This window comes from Macrobrachium rosenbergii, chromosome 42 (genome assembly GCF_040412425.1).
Source record: "Macrobrachium rosenbergii isolate ZJJX-2024 chromosome 42, ASM4041242v1, whole genome shotgun sequence".
Lineage (NCBI taxonomy): Eukaryota > Metazoa > Arthropoda > Malacostraca > Decapoda > Palaemonidae > Macrobrachium > Macrobrachium rosenbergii.
Window position 1 is genome coordinate 56654314 of NC_089782.1, and position 21090 is coordinate 56675403.

General features: G+C 45.9%; 1 protein-coding gene across 1 annotated transcript in view; it reads right to left on the reverse strand.

The window, feature by feature from the left end:
- Positions 1 to 21090, reverse strand: part of LOC136828449 (uncharacterized) — a 259461-nt gene that overhangs the window by 177189 nt on the left and 61182 nt on the right. Inside the window, 2 exon segments of the mRNA XM_067086519.1 lie at positions 2400 to 2771; positions 2773 to 3120. Of these exon segments, the coding sequence (XP_066942620.1) occupies positions 2400 to 2771; positions 2773 to 3120 (720 nt within the window).

Consider the following 21090-nt stretch of genomic DNA (forward strand, 5'->3'; position numbering starts at 1 on the left):
GCTCATGCGAGGTGCGTAGCCTACCTTGGAGGAGCGGCTAGACCTAGAGCTGCCGCTACCCCGAAGAGGTAACAAAATACATATATATATAGCACCAACGCCAAAATATAATAATAATAATAGTAAATAACTAAGACCAACTAGGAACTCATCCTGGAGGGGAGACCTAAGCGGGGTATGACGGGAACCCTATAGGGGGACTCGTTATGGGGTTCATAAAAAAATAAACAAAACTCCAATAAAACCACCGCAGGAAACACCGCCAGGAAGAGATCCGGGGGAACAGATAAGTAATATAACGACAAAGAGACAACCCCGACAGAAAAGACTGAAGGGGCAGCCTCACGGTCGGCATGGCTGGCTGGGGGACGCCGTGGCGTCATAACAACAATCTCATAATTGTGAAATAAGGACAGATGCAGCCAAACTTATCGAACAAACCCCACAATAGGATGGTACTTAACTTAGAGATGGTGAAACTGCTAGAAGACATGGCGAAAAGCAGGAAAACACCCAAAAAAGCACAAGCACAAAAATTCCGAGGGCGAACAGTCACGTGCTAGAAAATGGAATGGAATGAAGTAGGTGGCGCTGGTGTCGCCGGTCTGGCGGATGCCTGTGTGTGGGAGCTGTAACAGCTCACCGCTCTCTTCCGGGGGTTTTGACATAGGGATATCTATCGAGTGTAGCTCTGTGGTTGTGATCCTTTCACTCACCCTTGGTTATACCGACGTCTTCCTTAGGGAAGACGCTCGATCTGGGGGTAGTAACCCCAGCATTCCTGAAAGCTCTTTTTCTCTGGTATATCTAGCAATTTATACCTAGAAATTCGTGTTAGTATGGAATTTCACCGGCTGACACGGGGCTGGACTCAGAAATCTACCACTGAAGCAGCAGCTCTGAGTGTGGGGGAGTCCATAGAAGGATTGCTAAACTTCAAACATTTGTGGGAAGAGACAGTAGGAGAGAGAAAATTAGAAGCATTGGTTAAAATTGACAGTAAAACACTAATGACTGCAATTAAATTAAGTACACGAGTAGAAATAAAGGAGGTTAGATGGATAAAAGGAAAGCATCAAATAGCTGATGTATTGACTAAAGTAGGAGTTTCAGGGGAAAATATCAGAAATTACATAGAGGGTAAAGAATTGGAGAATCATGGAGATTAGAGGGGATTAGGATAAGAAGAGGTTGGAGGGGAGGTAGGAGACAAGTGTGATTATCTGTCAGTTTTATAAATTTAATCATTACTATTTTGTTATTCTTATTAAATGGGTTAGTGAAGTAGGTGTAGGCATCATACATTTAAGAAATGTAGACAACGTACACTGTTAATTTTATTGGGTGTTTGTAAAGCAAGTCCTCTTATTATGTTTGGAATGGCGCAATGGTCGTTGTTGTGACATTATAAGACATACAGAAGATGGTAGTGATGAAAGTTTGTGAGCGCTCTCGTTTGCAGTTTGTTTTGGTTGGTTTCTAAGTCTTTCTTTTGTTTGTTGGGGTCGTGAGCTGGCTTGGGCGAGCAGTGCAATGGGAACAGGAGTGTAAATTGAGTAATTGCATATTGGTTGGACTGGATGTTTATTCAAAGGCAAACTACTAAGCTGACAATATGTGACACTGCTAATTCTAAGGATAAGGAAAGTACTGGAGGAGTAGGCTGATGACCCACAGCCCTTGAGAACTGTTGCAAAGAGCTCTATTGCTCCACACCCCTCCAATCAGCCTTATGTATATTCATGTTAGCACAATTAAAAGAGATAAATGACGAATTGAACAGATTGTTTCTTGGAATATTTAAGTACAGTAATGTCTGAATTATAGGACTGTAGTTTTAAAAGTAAACAATTTACAATTTACATATAGCAAGTACAGCCCATAGGGAAGGTACTGATCTCAGGTATCTGTGTACAGTACATAAATAGTTCATGGCTCTTGAAACTTAAATGAAACAAGATAGGCGGTCATCTCATTGCTCAGGGAATTTTCTAATCCTTACGAAATGCATCTGAGCAACTGGATTCCTACTTTGCAAACTTACTTTGGCTTAAGCTTACTGACTGATTAGCTAACTTGTAGATTGAGTACCTTAACCTCAGGACATGCTCCTGCTCCTAGAACAGACTGTCTCTGAAAGGTTTAAACCTATTATAAGTATAATGGGCACTAAAGTAAATGAAAACTAAGATGGTAGTATTGAAAACCCTTAAAGCCTTAGGATGCTTATCAGTAGTCCTAGGAGGAAAATTCTGAAGCATCAAGACTTAATATAGTAAGAGAAGCCGTGAAGGAGAATAAATCACCTAAACTGACATAGCACTGTCATTGTAGTAAGGTTCAAATGAAAAAAATACACGAAATCTATTAAATATCTATTTAATAAAACATTTGCTTACCTTTCCTATGCTGTGTCGAGATCTCTTATTTTTGTAGAGAAATTCTGTTAGGTCTTCCATAAATGTGGTGCAAGTTGCATTAATTTCTTTGGCTTCATCTATGAATTTCCCGCATGTTGTAAAATCTTCAGAATTCTCAAGCTCTGAATCTATGAACTGTACTTGTCTTTCTTGGCGGACCAGAGCATCGAACTGCCTCTTCAAACTTTCGTTTTCATGTGTAAGGTAAGCGATGTGCTTACTATCTGAATCCTCAATGTCTTTCAATACAGACAATATTTTATTCCTTAACTTCTCATTTGAACATTTTAATTTATTTATCAGTTCTTCATTGTTATTTATGGCCTTTGTTATTTGATCCATAGCCTCCTTACAACGTTGAACATTTACTTCGACTAATTTCTCGATTTTCTAATCGACAGTTTATCAGTAAATTCACATATGGGTTTATGTCTGCCCGGCGATGCCGTCCATGAATACTGGCTTCCAGCTCACTCACATATTTAAGCAGTTCCAGCACACTTAAATTTGTACCAAAGGCTTGAGCAGAGCTCTCCACAAAGGAGTGACGACAAAAAGGACACAGTTTCCGGTCAGTTTTAATAAGCTGATCAATACACTGTACACAAACACAGTGAGAACATGGCAAGTTCTTGGGACAATGTCGATCCTCATCAAAAACTTCATTGCAGATACCACATTCTTTTGATGTTCTTGAAGCCTGAGAAAGAGATTCAATTAGTATATAATAAAAATGTTTTGGGGACAGACATACATTTGCAAACATACACTTCAAACTGAAATCTAAACATATATATTTACTGTTATAAATATGCATGCTGCTGCTGCTGCCTCGAAAATCGATTTAATATTCTAATCTAAACTAAGAACCACTGGTTCAGTCAGCATCCAGGCATTTTGATTTGCATACATGAGTTTAGAAAGTTGCTGGCTAGCCATATCTGACCCACACACACACACACACACACACACATGCACACACATACATACACACACACATACACACACACACCCCTATCGCCTGTCTTTATGCTTTGTACTTACGAGGTCTTTGAATTTTTGACAGGTTCTATCTGGCAAATCAGCGCCCTCACCAAAATTGGAGTGGGCACCTGACCTGGGAGCGACCTGGGTCACTCTCACTATCCACCAGACTGTCCTCTTGTAAAGACGTGTTTTGTATGCCCACGTGTCAACCATACTGAGACAAAGACGCTGCATCAAGCCTAAGCTATAAACCACAAGGGGCAGAGGGACCCCAGAGAGGACAGCAATCTCCCGATAACCTGTAGCTGGGAGTCTGAATCTGCGCTTTTAGTGAATTTATTAAACCAGGTTTAATAAATTCACTCTTACCTGGCTTGATAAACTAGAATTTATTAAACCAGGTAAGAGTGTCAGAATCCATCGACCTCCATCCCTCAGCCCTTATCTCCTCCTTGAATGCCTTCTAACTACCACCCTCCAACACTTACCTTGAGCTCGTAATTTCCTTTTAACTTCCCCACCCCTCGGCACAGACTAATCTCTAGAGTAACGTAAGTAATGCTTGAGAGGAATTTGTGATTCATTAGTGTGTTATAACCCATCCGCCATCTTGTAGGCTGTTGGACCTATCTAATTTTATCCAAGAATATCCATCTCATCCCTAGTCTATCAGTCACTTAGGACCGCTTAAAGCCTTTATCATACTGTGCATGACCTTAATGCACCTAACTCCTGCAATTCTCCATTTGCAGGGGTGTGTTTTGGTATCTCTTCTCTGTCATGCTGTTCCAACACTGTGCAAGTGACTCAAGCCCTCTAAGAAGGGCCCATGAACCATTTCTCAGCCTATATAGATAATACAGCTGTAAATTTTGTCCCCTTGATTGTTCTAATTGGTGTTAAAGTAAATAAATTAAGCTAATTGTTCCCTGAGTCTAATTTATGCCTCAGTAGCATACTTGTTCACACCCTCTACTTTTGTTTATTTCATTAAATATTGACAGAGCACCACAATGTCCTTGTATTTGCCAATTATAAGTAATGTAAACTTGTTACTGTAAAGCCATCAATGATCATAACAATGGCGATCTTTTGCCAGGTTCTTTCCTTCATCAGCTGAAGTGTGGCTATGTTTGGTATCAAACATTAGAGTAAAATTCCCCCCCCCCACCATCCTTTGGCGTTGGAAAAAGAAACTTTTAAAGTAATTTCATTATAGCAGAAGCTAACGTTTGGTAACCTTAATGTTTACAACTGCTTTAAAACACTGTACATGATGGCAGTATTTTTTTTTAAACTCGTGTTTGTGCTCTCATATTTCTCGCTATTATTATCATAGGTGACTACTTTGCGCCAATCAGTGAGCTAGGATTGCATGTTATTTAGTCTATGTGGGGTGATTCCCTTGCATGTTCTGAGGGTTGCATGTTATTTAGCAATTGATAGGTGAAGTTGTAGGCTATCTAGACTCTGCGCTATGATCAGCACAATTAAAAAAAAAAATCAAAGGATAAATGAGCGTAGTCTTTCCATTATCTAGTGCAAGAAATATATTTCCAGCGAGCCAGATTTCAGCAGGCTAAAAGCCAGTGAGGGCTTATCACATGTGACGAGTGTTTTCTATATAATTTTTCTTTTTCAAGTAAAACTTACCGTAATCTGAGAACCACATGGGGTTCTCTACTGCATTCATGCATGTGTTGGTATTCCTAACAACATCTTTTCAGAATTAGTGCAAATAATGCTGGCCTTTTAAACCGTATGCTCAACTAAGAAAGAATTTTGTATTTCTTTGAGAAATCAGTCTTAGCTTTGCTCAGATATTTATTAGCCTCCCACAGTGCTTCGTGGAGAGTGTTTTGCGCCAAATTCTAGCTGATAGAGGTAAGTGATGGGAAGACACACACTTAAATTCCTAGCCCTGCCCAGAGTTATTACTATTTAGTGATTCACAAAGTGTAACTAATTCCTAAATCTGTCAGTGCATCCATTCATCCATTCACACAGAAGAATAGTCGTAGATTTCATTTTATCTCACTAATACAGTATAGAGGTGAGTTTTGTTCATGCATTCATTTAGACGGGACGGTGTTTGTTGTGGGTACATCTTTGTCTGCCATTGTGTGTGTACGTGTGTTTTGTTGTGACAGGCTTTATTCCCAGCACTGCAGGCCCCAGTTCCACGACATTTCTTTACCTTGTAATAAATCTTAGCATGTGACTGTAATTGCTGAGTCGAGTTGTTCTTTATTCTTCATATCGCTTGTAACTTTAAAGCCTTGTAATCATTGCCATTGTGAAGGGAATCTCATTTTTAAGCCTTTAAACATAACAAACTCAACAATATGTATTTTCTGGGCTCCGACCTGTGTCAGCCGGTGAAATATCCATTCAGCACATATTTCTAGGTAAATTCAATGCTAAATATACCAGAGAAAAGCTAAATGCAAAGCTGGGGTTACTACCCCCAGTGCGAGCTCCATAAAATGGAGTTGTGTATATGAAAGGGTGAGTTTGTCACTATCACAGGCCTCCGCCCTGTAGACACTCCAAAAAGTCCCCGGAGCGAGGTGCCGTTACAACGCCCGCACCGCTCCCTGACTATCAACAAACCAGCCACATTGACATTCCATTTTTAGCACGCGTCTGCACTTGTTGTGTTTTTTTCTTGTGCGCTATTTTTGGCCTTTCCTTTTCTCCGTGATGGCTTCTACACAGGATATGTCTTCTTCTAAGTTGAGTACCATCTCCCCTTTTTATTTTAGGCGGTTGAGGCTCCTTATTTTTCTCCTAATTCAGTAATTTGGGGGATAAATATAACGCCCGCCTCGGCCGCCTTGCTACCGACCTCATGTGACCTTCAGTCTCGGTGCGGGTCTTGGTGGGGCTTCGTTCCCCCCTTCTTTTATATATGTTTTTATGTATGTCTTGCATAATTTCATATTTACTTATTATTAAAATTAGTTCTTTTGTTTTACCCCTTCCCTGGGGAGGTGCGGGTCCTCTTGTCTCTTAGGCTACGAGTTTCCCCCTCTTGCCTTTGGGATCATTATTCAGTCTTATTTAGTTTATTTTTGGACCCTCACCTCCTGCAGCTCTCGGGTATATTTTCTGAGATGGTACGGTTGTGCCTTATAGTTTCATTATCCTGTTTGCGCACGGATGACATACATATTTTTGGATTATTTTGGTTTACATTTTCTCATAAGGGTCAGCCATTTTACCTTCCGCGCCTCATATCGCGTTTGGTTTGGATCACCCTTCTACATGTGTCTTTTATTATTTAAATTATTTCTTTGTTATACGATATATTATTGTGTGGTTAACTTTACTGCCTTAGTCAGATAGATCCCGTGTTCCCTCCCCAGGCTACCCTCCTGGCCGCTGGTCGGCTTTCGTAGGTTAGCCTAGGAAGTTAGGCTACATTGTTCTTGCTCCCTCCCATTACGGAGGGAGGTTAGGTGTGTAGGAGGGTCTCATGTTCTGCGCTTTCCCGATGATTTCGTCTGGTTCAGATGGGTGTTTTAGGCCTACGTTTTCCCCCTCTCCCTATTTCGGCCTTTCCGATTGGACCCTTGAGTCCCAGTAAGGTTAAGCTAGAATAGCGAGGGTATTCTTATTCATAGCCTACCCCTGTCCGAGCTGTCGATGTTGGGACAGCATCCCAGCTTCGTGAGTTTCCCCCCTCTCCTACCACCCTTCCCCTCCCCTCCCTCCTCCATTCCACCCTTGGCTTGTTTTTGTATGCATCGTTAACATGCCAAATCTTGGGTGCTCTGAGCCCTTCCCATTTCCTCGGTAGCCTGCATTCCTTACCCCTTCCTCTGCATTGAGTGGTTCTCCCTAGTTCTCTCTACCCAGGGTTTCCGATCTCTGTTGATCGGCATCCTGTAGAGAACTCGTCTGGTGTCTGGGGGTGCTTCCCCACCCCTGGCCACCATTCTTTGATTACCATTTCCTTGCGTCCCTTTGGCCTTTGGAGGATTTCATAGTTTTCTCCCCTTCCGTGGTAGTCGTTCTTTCATGATCGACTCCTCGGGAAGGGGGGAGTGGGCTTTCAGGTGTCCGGGGGGTGCTCTCTCACTCTCTGGCCGCCACTAGTAGGTCCCCTCCAATGGCCTATCCCCCTCCTTTTCCTAGCGTCAGTGTGTGACAAGTTCCCCCAGCCAGGGTAGTCATTCTCTTGGACCGTCACCCCGTGGAGAATAATTACGGTAGCCAGTTAGAGTTTTCCACCTGACTGTCTTCTGTTTACATGTCCGCCCGTCTGTTAGTTATTATCGTCCTTGTTTGATTCCCCGATCTATTCATTTAGAACATTGTCCTTTCTCTCTGGGTATCTATCTTGACTTTGGCCAGATCTTTTTATAGTGTCTTCCGCCAGGTTGTCGGGCTTCTCCGGTGGGTATGGTGTGTGGTCGGACGGCGTCACCACGCCTCCTCCGCCGTCACTATACTTATGGTGTAACTTGACTCCCCCGGCACCAAGTGGAAATCCTTTTATTTATATAGACTAAAGTTAACCATTCATTTTAATTGTTTATTGGTTATTTAGTTTTTGACGCATGTTCTCAGATGGACCTCTAGTTTCTCCGGACTTACTCCGGCGGTTCCTTTTATTTTAGCATGTATAAGATAGTTATACCCCACCCTTTCACCGGGATTTCCCGGCGGGGTCTGACCGGACTTTTGCATGCTCCGTCAGTCTTTATTATCTTAAGACTACTCCGGCGTGTCTTATTAGCATACTCATGTATCGTCCGTCCACTTACAGATGGTGCGTTGTCAGGAGCAGGGGTGTACGGCGGTCCTGCAACAGGCTTGTGGGCACGAGGTGTGCAGGTCCCACTCCGGCTGCGCAGTTCATGTCGGGGACCTGATCGTCTGGCACCCCGATGGATGTGAAGTGTGCTACGCTCTGTACGAGCGAGTGTTGGATGAATCGGTAAGCTATAGGTTTCCGGTTCATTGTTCCTTCTTGAGTTTGCGTCTTTTGTGGATAATTTTATGGGAGTGGGAGATCTCGTTAGTTGACAATCTCCTTCTTTCAGATTGACCGCAGCTCCCGCGACTCTTCGTTGCTGACCCTCAAGACCTGGGTCAGCGGCTTCGGGAGGAACGTCGGGTCGGGGAAGCCCTACGTCCTCTCCCAAGAGATTTGTAGCATGGGTCTCAGCGTCGGTCCCGGAGGAAGTAGCCGCCCCCTTGATCGCTGGGATCCGGGAGATGACACAACCCTCCCAGGAAGAAGTGGCCGTTTGCGGAGAGGTTGCGGAGGAGGTTGCTGCGCTCAACATCAACCTCGAACTGATGAGCGTAGACCTGGATCACCAAGCAGGTAGGGGGGTAAGTGAGGCAGATGATCTTCTCTTTAGTTCTCCTTCTTCCTTCAGAGGGTTTGGGAAATCCTCTTACCTTATGGACGGTTCAAGGTCTACCGTCCTAGGTTAAGTCGGTGAAAACAAAGACCTTAACAAAGACCCTCAAAACCCAGAAGGTCCGCTCCAGGGCTCCCTCGAAGACGTCACGGGCTCCTAGCCCCGTGCGCCGCTCTGAGCAAGGCCTCCTCCTCTGGTAAGGGAGCACGGTCTAAACAAAGTAAGGAGAGTCCCCTCCTCCTTCCTTTGATGCTGAAGCTTTGCGGAGCTTCTTATGCAGAAGTTAGACAAGACGGTTGATGATAAACTATCAGAACTCTCCTCCCAATTGTCTACTTCCAACGCATCCGTGCTGTCCCTAACACAGAAGGTGAAAACCCAGGAGACCTTGATCTCTGGGTTTATGCGCGGAGAGCCGCCGATCCTTGGCTGTTCCGACGCTCCCGGTCTTCCTCCCCCTTGATAAGGGAAACCCTGGCACCTGGCTCTTCATGCTCCGCAGCATGAAGACACCCTTACCATAGAGGGCCTGGGCACCCGCAGATTGGAAGAACTAGAGTTCTTCCCTCCTGGTCTGCTGCCCCCCTACCCAGGTTATGCCAGGCTTACTGAGGAGGCCTGGATTAGGTCGGATAAGGTCCCAAAGGAGACTGTAATCTTCCCGAGGGATCAGGCACAGTCCACCCTGTTGCGCACGCTGACAGAGTGGCAGGCGGAGAACACAAAACTTACCCCAGCCAAGGGTACGTTCACGATGTTCTCTTTGGGGAAGACTATCCCTACCCCATGCACGACGAAGGTAGCCCTGCTCACCAGTCAGACGAGCATGGAGGGCAAGCCCTTCCTCAACTCAGGGAGACAGATCCCACCTCTGGTCTTCCCGAGATTCCGAGTTTTGGAAGGGAGCTCCGGCCACCTTTACAGTGACAAGACTTGACCCCGATTGCGCTTCTTCCCTCTTCAGTGAGCAACTCCCGAAGATCCCAGATTCACTCCTGAAGGCCGAAGCCGAAACTAAGGGCAGGCTGAGCAGGTCCTTAAACTCATTGACTCTGGCTGAGGCAACTTCGGTTGTCTACAATGAGGACGCCCTATTCCAGGTCCTGGCTAAATCCCTCCTAGCCGGATTTCAGCAGGACCTTCATGACTTTATCGCGGCTCAAATGAACTGCTGGAAACATATCTTTTCGGCAGCTTCTATCCGGCACGAGCCCAATAGGCTCATGAAGAGCTCCATCTGGGAAGCTAATCTCTTCCCCCAGGAAGAGGTGGACGCGGTCCTGGCGGAAGCGACCAGGGCCAACCAGAGTCTCCGCTCCCGTTGGGGTCTCCCCTTCAAACGGAAGCTGACGGAGTCCGCCGGACCTCATCCCAAACCTGGGAAGAGGTTCAAGAAGTTCAAGAGGCTCCCTGCCCAGACTGTTCTGCAGGCTGTTCCGGTCTCCCCAGCTGGTCAGCCTTCAACCTCTCGAGCCCAGCCTCAACCTCAGTACGTGCTGGTTCAACCAGCTTATCATTCCCTCGCTGCCCCTACATATGTTTCATCCCCGGCTTTCAATGCCTCATATGAAAGCCAAGGTGCATTTCGGGCAATTAACCAAAATGCCAGGGGAAGCAGAGCCAGAGGCTTCTTTAGAGGTAGGTCGGCGTCTCGCTCCTCCTCCCGAGGGAGGGGAGGCAGAGGTAACAGAGGAGGCAGACCATCTCCTGCCCAGTGAGATCTCTCAGGTAGGTGGGAGGTTATATCATTTTCGGGACCAATGGACCTTCAGTCCATGGGCCCACAGCATAGTCTCCAAAGGCTTGGGTTGGAGTTGGAACAGAGGCCCTCCTCCCCTAGTCAGGTTCCATCAGTCACCATCCAAAGTCCTAAAGGACTTTGTGAAGGATCTATTACAAAAGAGGGCAATAAAGAAAGCGAGACATTTGAAGTTTCAGGGCAGACTGTTCAGTGTTCCGAAGAAAGGTTCCAGTCAACAAAGAATAATCCTAGACTTGTCTCGTCTAAATTCTTACATTCAATGCGACAAATTTCGCATGCTTACAATCTCGCAGGTTCGGACCCTACTACCCCGTGGAGCCGTAACCACCTCTATAGATCTTTCAGACGCTTATTATCACGTCCCGATTGCGAGAAGGTTCTCTCCTTATCTGGGGTTCAGACTGGGAAAGCAAGCATACTCGTTCAGAGTCATGCCATTCGGTCTCAACATAGCCCCCAGAATTTTCACCAAACTGGCAGATACGGTAGTCCAACAACTACGGTCTCAAGGGATCATGCTGGCTGCATACCTGGACGATTGGATAATTTGGGCACCCAACACCAGCGAATGCCGGAAAGCAACAGCCATAGTAATCGGTTTTCTGGAATCTCTAGGCTTCCAAATAAACAAGGAGAAATCCCGCCTAGTTCCGGAGAGCTGCTTTCAGTGGTTGGGGATCCAGCGGGACCTACGTTCTCACAAACTATCTCTTCCGCCGGCCAAACGGAGAGAAATAGCCAAAGCAACCAGACAGTTCCTCAAGAACAAGAAAGCTTCCCGCCGTACCCAAGAAAGAGTCTTAGGTTCTCTTCAGTTTGCTTCAATAACGGATCTACTTCTGAAAACCAAACTGAAAGATATAAACAGGGTATGGCGGAGGCGTGCCAACATCAGGTTCAGAGACAAGGTGTCTCTAATTCCGCCAATTCTGAGGAAGAGACTCCGGCCCTGGACAACAGTCAAGAGCTTATCAAAGTCAGTACCACTCCAGTTTCCCCCTCCGGCATTAGTGATTCACACCGATGCTTCTCTAAGCAGGTGGGGAGGATCCTCTCAACACAAGAAAGTGCAGGGAACATGGTCCACTATGTTCCGCCAGTTCCATATCAATGTTCTGGAAGCAATGGCAGTTTTTCTAACCTTAAAGAAGCTGCACCCAACCAGACTAATCCATATCAGACTGGTCTTGGACAGCGCAGTAGTGGTGCATTGTATAAACAGGGGAGGTTCCAAGTCGAGCCGGATCAACCAAGTGATGATAGCAATATTCTCCCTAGCAAACAAGAACCGGTGGCATCTGTCAGCTACTCATCTGGCAGGAGTTCGGAATGTCATTGCAGATTCCCTGTCCAGGAACAACTCTGCTGGAGTCGGAATGGTCCCTGGACAAAATATCATTCGAGTGGATTTGCAGTCAGGTCCCAGGTCTCGAAGTAGATCTCTTCGCAACAGAATGCAACCACAAACTTCCCTGTTATGTGGCTCCCAACCTGGACCCTCTGGCTCACTCCACAGATGCAATGTCGATAGATTGGAACGAGTGGCGGAGGATCTATCTGTTCCCTCCAGTAAACCTGTTAATGAAAGTCCTGCACAAGCTCAGGACATTCAAAGGCCAGGTGGCTCTAGTAGCACCCAACTGGCCAAAGAGCAACTGGTTTCCTCTTCTTCTAGAACTGAAGCTTCGATGCATACAGATCCCCAAACCAAAATTGACACAAATAGTACAAACTCGGACTGTGTCAGCTTCCTCAAGAGTACAAAATGCCCTAGCTTTATGGATTTCATGAAATTTGCAGCTCAGAAAGATGCTAATATTGATCCAGTTAATACTCTATTTTTAGAATCAGACAAAAAGGGAATCTACACTCAGACAATATGACTCAGCAGTCAAGAAATTAGCACACTTCTTGAAAGAATCTGAAGCAACAGTAATGACCACGAACCTTGCAATCTCATTCTTTAGGTCATTATTCGAAAAAGGTCTTGCCTCTAGCACCATTACTACAGCCAAATCAGCTTTGAGAAAGATATTTTTACATGGTTTTAATATTAACAGATTCTTATTTTTCTCCAATCCCTAGAGCATGCGCTCGCTTGAGACCAGTAACCCGTCCACACACGGTTTCCTGGTTCTTAAATGACGTTCTTAAATTAGCATCAGAAACTGATAATCAGAATTGTTCATTCTTAAACCTGCTAAGGAAGACCTTATTCTTAATTAGTTTAGCTTCAGGTGCTAGAATTTCTGAGCTGTCTGCTCTATCTAGAGAGCCGAACCATGTTGATTTCCTCCCATCAGGAGAAGTTCTGCTACCCCACACCTTAAATTTTCTCGCTAAGAACGAAGATCCTCGAGATAGATGGTCCCCTGGAAGGTTATCCCCTTCCACAAGACCTATCATTATGCCCAGTCTTTACTTTAAAGGCCTACTTAGACAGAACCTCTAATATAACATCGGGCCCTCTTTTTTGTGAGGGAAGGTGGAGGAACTATTTTTGAAGGCCATCAGACAACAGATTTTGTATTTTATTAAACAAGCTAACCCAGACTCAGTTCCAAAGGTTCATGATATTAGGATGTGGCCACCTCCACTAATTTTTTCCATCATATGAATTTTGAGGATCTCAAGAAATATACTGGGTGGAAATCACCTTTGGTTTTCAAACGCCACTACATGAAATCCCTAGAGGCTCTAAAATTTCCCCACAGTGGCGGCAGGAAGCATTGTTCCTCCTCTGAATGATACCACTATATATTTCATTCTTTTCTGTCACTCTTTCTCCCACCTACCTGCCTCATTTATTCCCTTTACAGTCTCCTGTGGGTCAGGCATGCTTCACAGCCTGTCTCCTGACCATGTTGCATATTGTCCTTGTTCCCTTTTGTTAGCATTTAAGTATAGTTTAAAAGGATTTTGACAAAGGAAAAATCTATTTCTGGGGAGGGGCCCGTGTCACCCGGTGAAATAATCCATTCAGCACTTATTTCTAGGTAATTCCGTTGCTAGATACCAGAGAAAAGCTAAATGTAAAGCTGGGGTTACTACCCCAGAGCGAGCTCCAAGAAATGGAGTCGTATGGTAAAGGTGAGATTGTCACAATCACGGGACCCTGCCCTATAAAGATTCCCAATGTCAAAAGTCCCAACGAGAGAGGTGCCGATACAAGCCCATGCACTACTCGCGGACTGTACACAAGGCAATACTAGCCGCATTCCATGTTAGCACCCACCCCACTAGAATGATGTTTACCATGGGAGGGAGAGAATGAAAAACAGGGGTGGGTCACCAGGTGACACGGGCCCCTCCCCAGAAATAGATTTTTCCTTTGTCAAAATCCTTTTTCTGGATCGGGGTCCCATGTCACCCGGTGAAATAATAACAGAGAAATAAATATCATTCTTATAGTATTAAAGACAATGAACTGCTTGTAAGCTAACTTAGGCAGTGAAGGGAAAAGTGACCAAGAATCAGAAAGGGAATCAGAGAGGGACAACGTTCCTTGCCGCCACCGTTTTAAGAGCTGCCAAAGATTTCAAACAGAAATGTTGAAAACTAGGGAGAATTCCACCCTGAACATTAGGCAAGGTCCTCGAAATTCATGTAATGAAAAAAAAAAATGTAAGTGGCCACTGCTCTAATATCATGAGCATTGAATTAATCCTGAAAAGGCTTGTATTAAGAAAATACAAAACTTGCTGCCTAATAGCAGACACACAACGACAGTGACAGTACCCCCAGTAACCTTTCCTTTTTTAATAAAGAGAGGGCCTGACAAAATTGTGAGGTCCTGTCTAAATAAGCCTGTAAGGAATAAATTGGGCACAGAGACAGATTTTGTGAAAGGGGAGTACTTTCCAAGGTGACCACCGAAAATGAGGACCTTCAACTTTAGCTAGAAAGTTAGGGTGAGGAATTCGCAGCACTACCCCTGATGGGGGAAACCAAAATGGTTGGTTCCACTAGACAGGGTAGACAGTACAGGAATACTAGCACTAGAAGCTAAGTTGATTAAAATTAGGGTCTTCCCCAACAAGGAAAGGTAAGAACAAGATGATTGTTGGTTACCGAAGCTAACTCCGATACATTACTCAAAGACCAGGAAACCGAATGTGGACGGAGTACAGGTCTCAGACGAACACAGGCCTTAGGGTTGAAAGTTAAGGGCCTGTGAGACTGATTTAAACAAAACACTTTCCTTGGGGCCGATGCGGCTGCATCATTACTGTAGCTTCAAAAACTATGTGAAGAGTGCTAGTTACTTAACTGCAGAATCATACTGCAGCAGAGTAGAATCCCTTGTCTGATTTTAGGAAGACAGTAATAACAGGACCAATACCAGTTTCTTCCTAAACTGTAAATTTCACAAAACCACAAAGCCAGGGTACCAGAACTTTGAGGAGGCTGACACAGGTTGAGCTTATACCACTAGTTTGGGTCCTGGAGCACGAAGGTTTCAATCCCAGAAGGAGGGAAACCAGCTGGCTTCCGGCCTGCTGGGAGTTACTAGACCTACTCAACCTTTGAATGTTCTGAACTTGTGAAGGACTAAAATAACAGGTTCACCGGGGAGCAGATAAACCAACTTCCACCTGAAACCTAACAACACTGTGTCCGTGGAGAGAGCTAGAGGGTCCAGGAAAGCCACACAACAAGATAGTTTGTGGCTGAATTGGGTTGCAAACAGACCTACTCTGAAAATAGATCGCAAAACTACCTGAATGACGACCCGCCTAAGGACTATTCCGACACCAGGGGGGAGGCCCTGGATAGGGAAACTGTAGCGACCTTTTGGACTCCCACGAGAAGGGTGGTAGACAGATGCCACTTGTGTCTGATTGCTATGGAGAAGATAGAGCCATAACTTAATTGATTCGAATCGACTTCGAACCCACTTGATTATGCAGCGCACTACTGCTGTGTTGTTCAGAACCAGCCATAAATGAATCCTCCTGGTAGGAAGAAGTTTTTCCCAAGGGCAGGAAGACTGCCACAGCCCCCCAAAGCATTGATATGGAACTGCCGGAACGCTGACCGACTAAGTTCCATGTACATCATGGAGCCAAAATATCCACCCCACCCGCCCAGAGAGGTGACGGTGTGGAATACTGAGGCCGGAGGGGGAAGCTGAAGAGGAACTGGCTTCGATAAGCTCTTGACTGTTGCACAAGGTCGGAGGCCCTTGTTCAAATAGGAGGAATCAGGAAGACACGTCCTGACTCGCTATACCCCGTTTATAAACTCCAGCTTTGACTTCAGAAGGAGAACCGTCACTGAAGCAAACTGAAGAGAGCCCAAGACCTATTCTTGGGCACGGCGAGGTATGCTTGTGTTGATGAAATGTTTGGTTGCCCTTGCTATCTCTCCCACTTCCACTGGATTCACAACCACTGAAGGCTACCCTCCGGAATCAGGCGGGATCCCTTCCTGTGTACTTGAAAGCCCAGAGACTTCAGAAAGCCGATTATAATGGCCGGCAATCTCCGGCAACCCTCGACGCTGGATGCCCAAATGAGCCAGGCGACTAGATATACGGCTAGCATAACCTTCTAATACCGGAGCTGTTGAACTACGGTATCGTTCAAACTGGCGAAGATTCTGGGGTCTGCATTGAGGAGGGCATGATCCTGGGGGGAACCCCTGTTCCCGAGCCTGAATCCCAAGAAGGAAGAGAACCTTCCTGCAACTAAGACGTGATAGGAAGTGTCGGAAAGGACTACAGAGGTGGTTACGGCTCCACGGTGCAGCAGGATCCGAACCTACAAGACTGTAAGCAACCGAGACTTGTCGCATTGAATGAGGAATATAAACGGGACAAGTCCGGAAATACTTTCCGGCAGAAGGGCAATCCTTTGGCAGACTGAAAAAGTCTGCTGACAGGTCTCGCTTTCTTAATGTCAGATCCCTTAACAGATCCTCCATAAAAACCTCCAGAACCCTGGCCGGTAACTGACAGAACCGGATTGGGGGAGAGGGACAAACAGTCTAGCTCCACCCCAGGCCTTTGATAACTATACTCTGGGCCCAGGGACTGAAGTTCCACTGGCCTCGAAAACGGTACAGCCTCCCACCCACCTGAGAAATACCACTGGGAGGAGGCTTGCTTGCCTCCCCTGGAGCCTCTGCCTTCCCAAATTCTCGGAGAGGAGCAGGATGCTTCCCTGCCCCTGTGATAACCCCGAGGTTCAGTGCCTCTGGCAGAATGCCTAGTGAAAATTCTTTCCCTGGGTTTTCGTATGAAGCAATGAAAACCCCGGCGAAGACATATAGGGGAGGCGGAGACATGTGGGGGAACCACTAGGGGCTGATGTGATGGCTGAACCAGCACACATCGAGGTGGAGGCTGGGAGTGAGAGGCTGACGGATGTCCAGGGGCAGGAACCTGAAGAGCCTGCACCACTGCCTGAGCAGGGGGGCCCTTGAACTACATGAACTTTTTGCCGAACTTGGGATAGGGTCCGGCAAGTTCAAATTGTTTCCGCTTGTAGGGTAGACCCCAACGAGAACGGAGGCTCTGATTAACATTAGTAGCCCCGGACAGCCCGTAACAACGCCCACCTGGGGAAAAGATTAATTCCCCAGGTGAAACTGTTCATAAGCCTTTTCGGCTCAAGGCGTAACGAGGCTGCCGAAAGATGTGTTTTCAGCTGTCCATCTGGACTGTGATGAAATTAAACAGGTCCTGCAGAAAACCTGACAAGAGGGATTTTATCAGGACCCGAAACAACGAACCGCTAATACATACCACAGACATTGTTTCCGTTAAAGTCAAAGAGTTCCAGGACCTGGCAAGCCCGTCCTTACACCTTGTTTCAGCTTACGGGAATCGACTCCGGAAGCTGAGGGAGCTGTACGCTGAATAAATTAGAAGCATATGCCGTGGTTAGAAGGATCACTGTGAACGTATCTGTGGGATTTGCCTCCCGGAGATGTGTCAGTGGTTTACTTCCGAAATAAGCCTGTTAATAAGAGGGGCTACATTCGGAGCACAAGGGGTAGAAGCAGGTCTCTCAAAGAGAACACGGTAAAGACCCCTTTAGCTGGCGTGAGCTTGAAATTCTCCGCCTGCCACTCGTTAAATTCTCAACAGAGACGATTGTGCCCAGTCCCTAGGGAAGAGGGTTTCCTTAGGGATCTTGTCAGATAGATACCATGCTCTTCAGCCAATTTGGCAAAACCCGGATAAGGGGATACCAGACCGGAAGGGAAGAGATGCAATTCCGCCAACCTCCGTGTGCCCACACCCTCGATAGAAGGGGGTACCTTCATGCTGGGAGGCATAGAGGGTTAGCGCCAAAGGTTCCCTAGACCGAAGGGGAAAAGGGGGGAGGTGTCCGGAACAGAGTAGAATTCGAACGGGCAGGATTTTGCAGGTGATCCGCTGTTAATGAATCTTGAGATTAAAACCTTTGGGATTTAAGCTCCTGGGGAAGGGAAAGCACGGACCCATGAGGCAGATAATTGGTTAGATAGTTTTGATAGTTGTCAATGATCCTCACGTCGAGCTCCTTATAAGGAGACCCGTAAAGAGTCTGCAACAAAGGAAGGAGGGGGTAACCGCCTTACTCTGCTTGGGCCGTGTCCCTTTCCAGAAGACGATGCCTAACTCGTAGACGGCACCGGACTAGATATCCGTGACGTCCTCGAGGGGGCCCCGGAGCGGGTCTTCTGGGTTTTAAAAAGGTCTTTCTTTGACTGATTTCACCTTAGGGACGGTAGACCAGGAACCGTCCAAAAGGGATGAGGATCAAACGAATCCCCGAAAGGAAAAAAAGCAAAAGAAGGAAGAGAGCTAAGCGGAAAAGTCCGTCTCACTTATTCCCGAGCTAAGCGGAAAAGGCTTGTCTCACTTATTCCCGCACCTACTTATCGCTCCGGGACGATGTTCACAGGTTCGGGAACGAGACTGAAGGCCGCAACGTCTTTAGTAAACCCTCCGAAAATAGCTAACCTATTTTAAGACCGGGTCATCTCTCGGACCCTGGTAGTCAAAGGGGCAGCAACTTCTTCAGCAACTGACGCGAGATCTGGGCGCCGGGAAAGGAACATTACAAATGTCCACCGAAAGGACATAGGAATTTCCGCCTCTATGATCGCCCGAAGCTGCTGACCCGGACTAGAGGGTGTGAAGCGAAAGAGTTACGAGACTTGCGGCCGCCTCCAGGAGGGGGAAAGGACCCCAAACACCGGAGAGGAGCAACTATTAATAAGTCACATGAGACGGAGTTTGGCGGAGGAAAACCGATAGGTGTATCTGAAACCTACCGATTCATCAAGAATCTTGCCCGGAGAGAGCTCAAACACCGAAGGAGCGACTATTAATAAGCCATACGAGGCGGAGTTTGGCAGAGGTAAAACCGATAGGTGTATATGAAATCTACGGAGTCAACAAGTAGCCTGCTCGGGAGAGCATAGCGTACATCGCAACCATCAGGGTGCCAAACTATTAATTCTCCGACACAAACCGCGCACCGGAATGGGAACTACAGACTCCGTGACTGCTGGCTTGTTGCAGGATAGCGGAGCATTCCTGCACTTAACAAAACCAGCTGAAAGCGTATGAGATATGAGTATGCTGGAACGGATGCTGGAGCAGAGTACCGTAGCAGCGACTTAGCCTAGTCAGACCATGAAAACTCCCAGAGTAAACCGGAGAGAAAACCGGACTAACAGACCAAATCTCATAGACACAAAAACAGAGTCAACGGAAACATTCCGGAGCGACCATGTTTAAAAATATGTGACGGATACAAATATAGTGGGAAGGTTATGAACTGTTCGGAAGTGGGCGCACTCAGTGATAGCGGTGGGGGGGATAAACACCGACCGCTAAACACTATCGAACAGAAAGTTAGCAAAACGGAGGGGGAACGCCGAAAGTAAACAAAACAGAAGACAGTTAGGTGGAAAACGCTAACTGGCCTCATATGCGATCCCAACAGCAAGGTGCGGACTGGCACCACGAAGGGAAACAATCGACGTAAAAGGAAGGGGAGGGAAGGATAGGCCAGGAGGTTTGTAACCCAAAGTAGCGACCAGGGGTGGGACAGCACTCCCCGGGCGCCCAGAGATCCTCATACATTCTCTCGCTATGTGAGCTGTGCTGCACGACAAGAGCGAGAGAAAAGGGCAGGAAGGGCAAAAACCTCTACGGCCAGGAGAGCAAAGAAATGTAAATGGAGTGTGAACAGGAGTGGGGAGAGCACTCCCGGTCACATCTAGGTCCAGGTGAGGTGTCAACCGATAAGGTTAGACACTCAACACCGAGGACAAACCAATCAATGCAGAGGAAGGGGATGTAGGCTACAGCACAAAATAAGGATAAAATGCTCTCAAGCCTTGGTAAGTTAACAAACCAAGGGGAGAGAGAGCAAAGGGATTGGTAAAAGGGGAAGAAGGGGTTTCTCGAACAATAATTTATAGTTGGTAAGCAACCCAAAGAAGGATTGAACTAGGATAGGCTACGCAGGTAAACCCTCGCTATTCCAGCTTAACCTATCAGGAACATTAGCCTAAGTGAAAAGCCGAAACAGGGAGAGGGTGGACATAGGCTATATACCCAAGCCAAAACCAAACAAAGGGAAGCACCAGACATAAAACTCATACGTACAGATCGAGATCCGTACAGATCGAGATCGCCCCCTCCCCTAACGTTTTTTCCCCAAGGGAAAAAGGCTATAGCCTAACCCTAGGCTAACCTAACTGAGGCGATGCAAAGGAAGGAAGCCTAGGAGAGGGATAAAGGCTAACTAACCAACCCAAAATAAATATAATAAATACATAATATATCAGAAAATTATTAAAAGATACATGTAGGAGGATAGGCAGTCCCAACACGACATGAATGTGAAGGGAAATGGCTGACCTCCAGTTATGAAAGCATCCAAAATGATCAACAAAATTCAAAAGCATCCGAACACAAGGTCAAACGTAAAGAATAATCATAAATGTATTAATGAAAATCATGTTCCCATAAGCTTAGAGAAGTGAGAGTCTAAAACAAGGCAAAATAAAGCCATAATAATAAGCGAATAGGCCCGAGGGAGAACCACGTAGACTAAACAGCAGGACCGCACTTGGCCAGCAAGGGGACACAAAATTCATAAAACTTACTAAATTGCAAAAACTGTAACAATACTAATGAAAATAAGATTCCTAGAAGCTAAGAGAAGTGAGGGACAAAAATAAGGCATAATAAAGCCAGGACAATAAGCGAATAGGTCCGAGGGGGAAGCTCGTAGCCTAAACGCCAAACTACACTTCTCGCAGTAAATGGGCACAGAACAAACATAAAAATAATCAAACCCACTTAATTAGGAATCACAAATTGGGAATACATCCCAAGCAAGAAAAATTACGAATAAATTATACAAAACAAACATGCCGACCCAAGACCAAGAGAGGTCAAGAGACGCCGAGAGAGGAGATCGAGACGGGCGTTATAAATTCCTTTAATTATTAAACTAAAGGAAAATAAGGAGCCTCAATCGCCTAAAAAACAACAAAACACTGGTACTCAAGATTTGAAGAAGAACCTTGT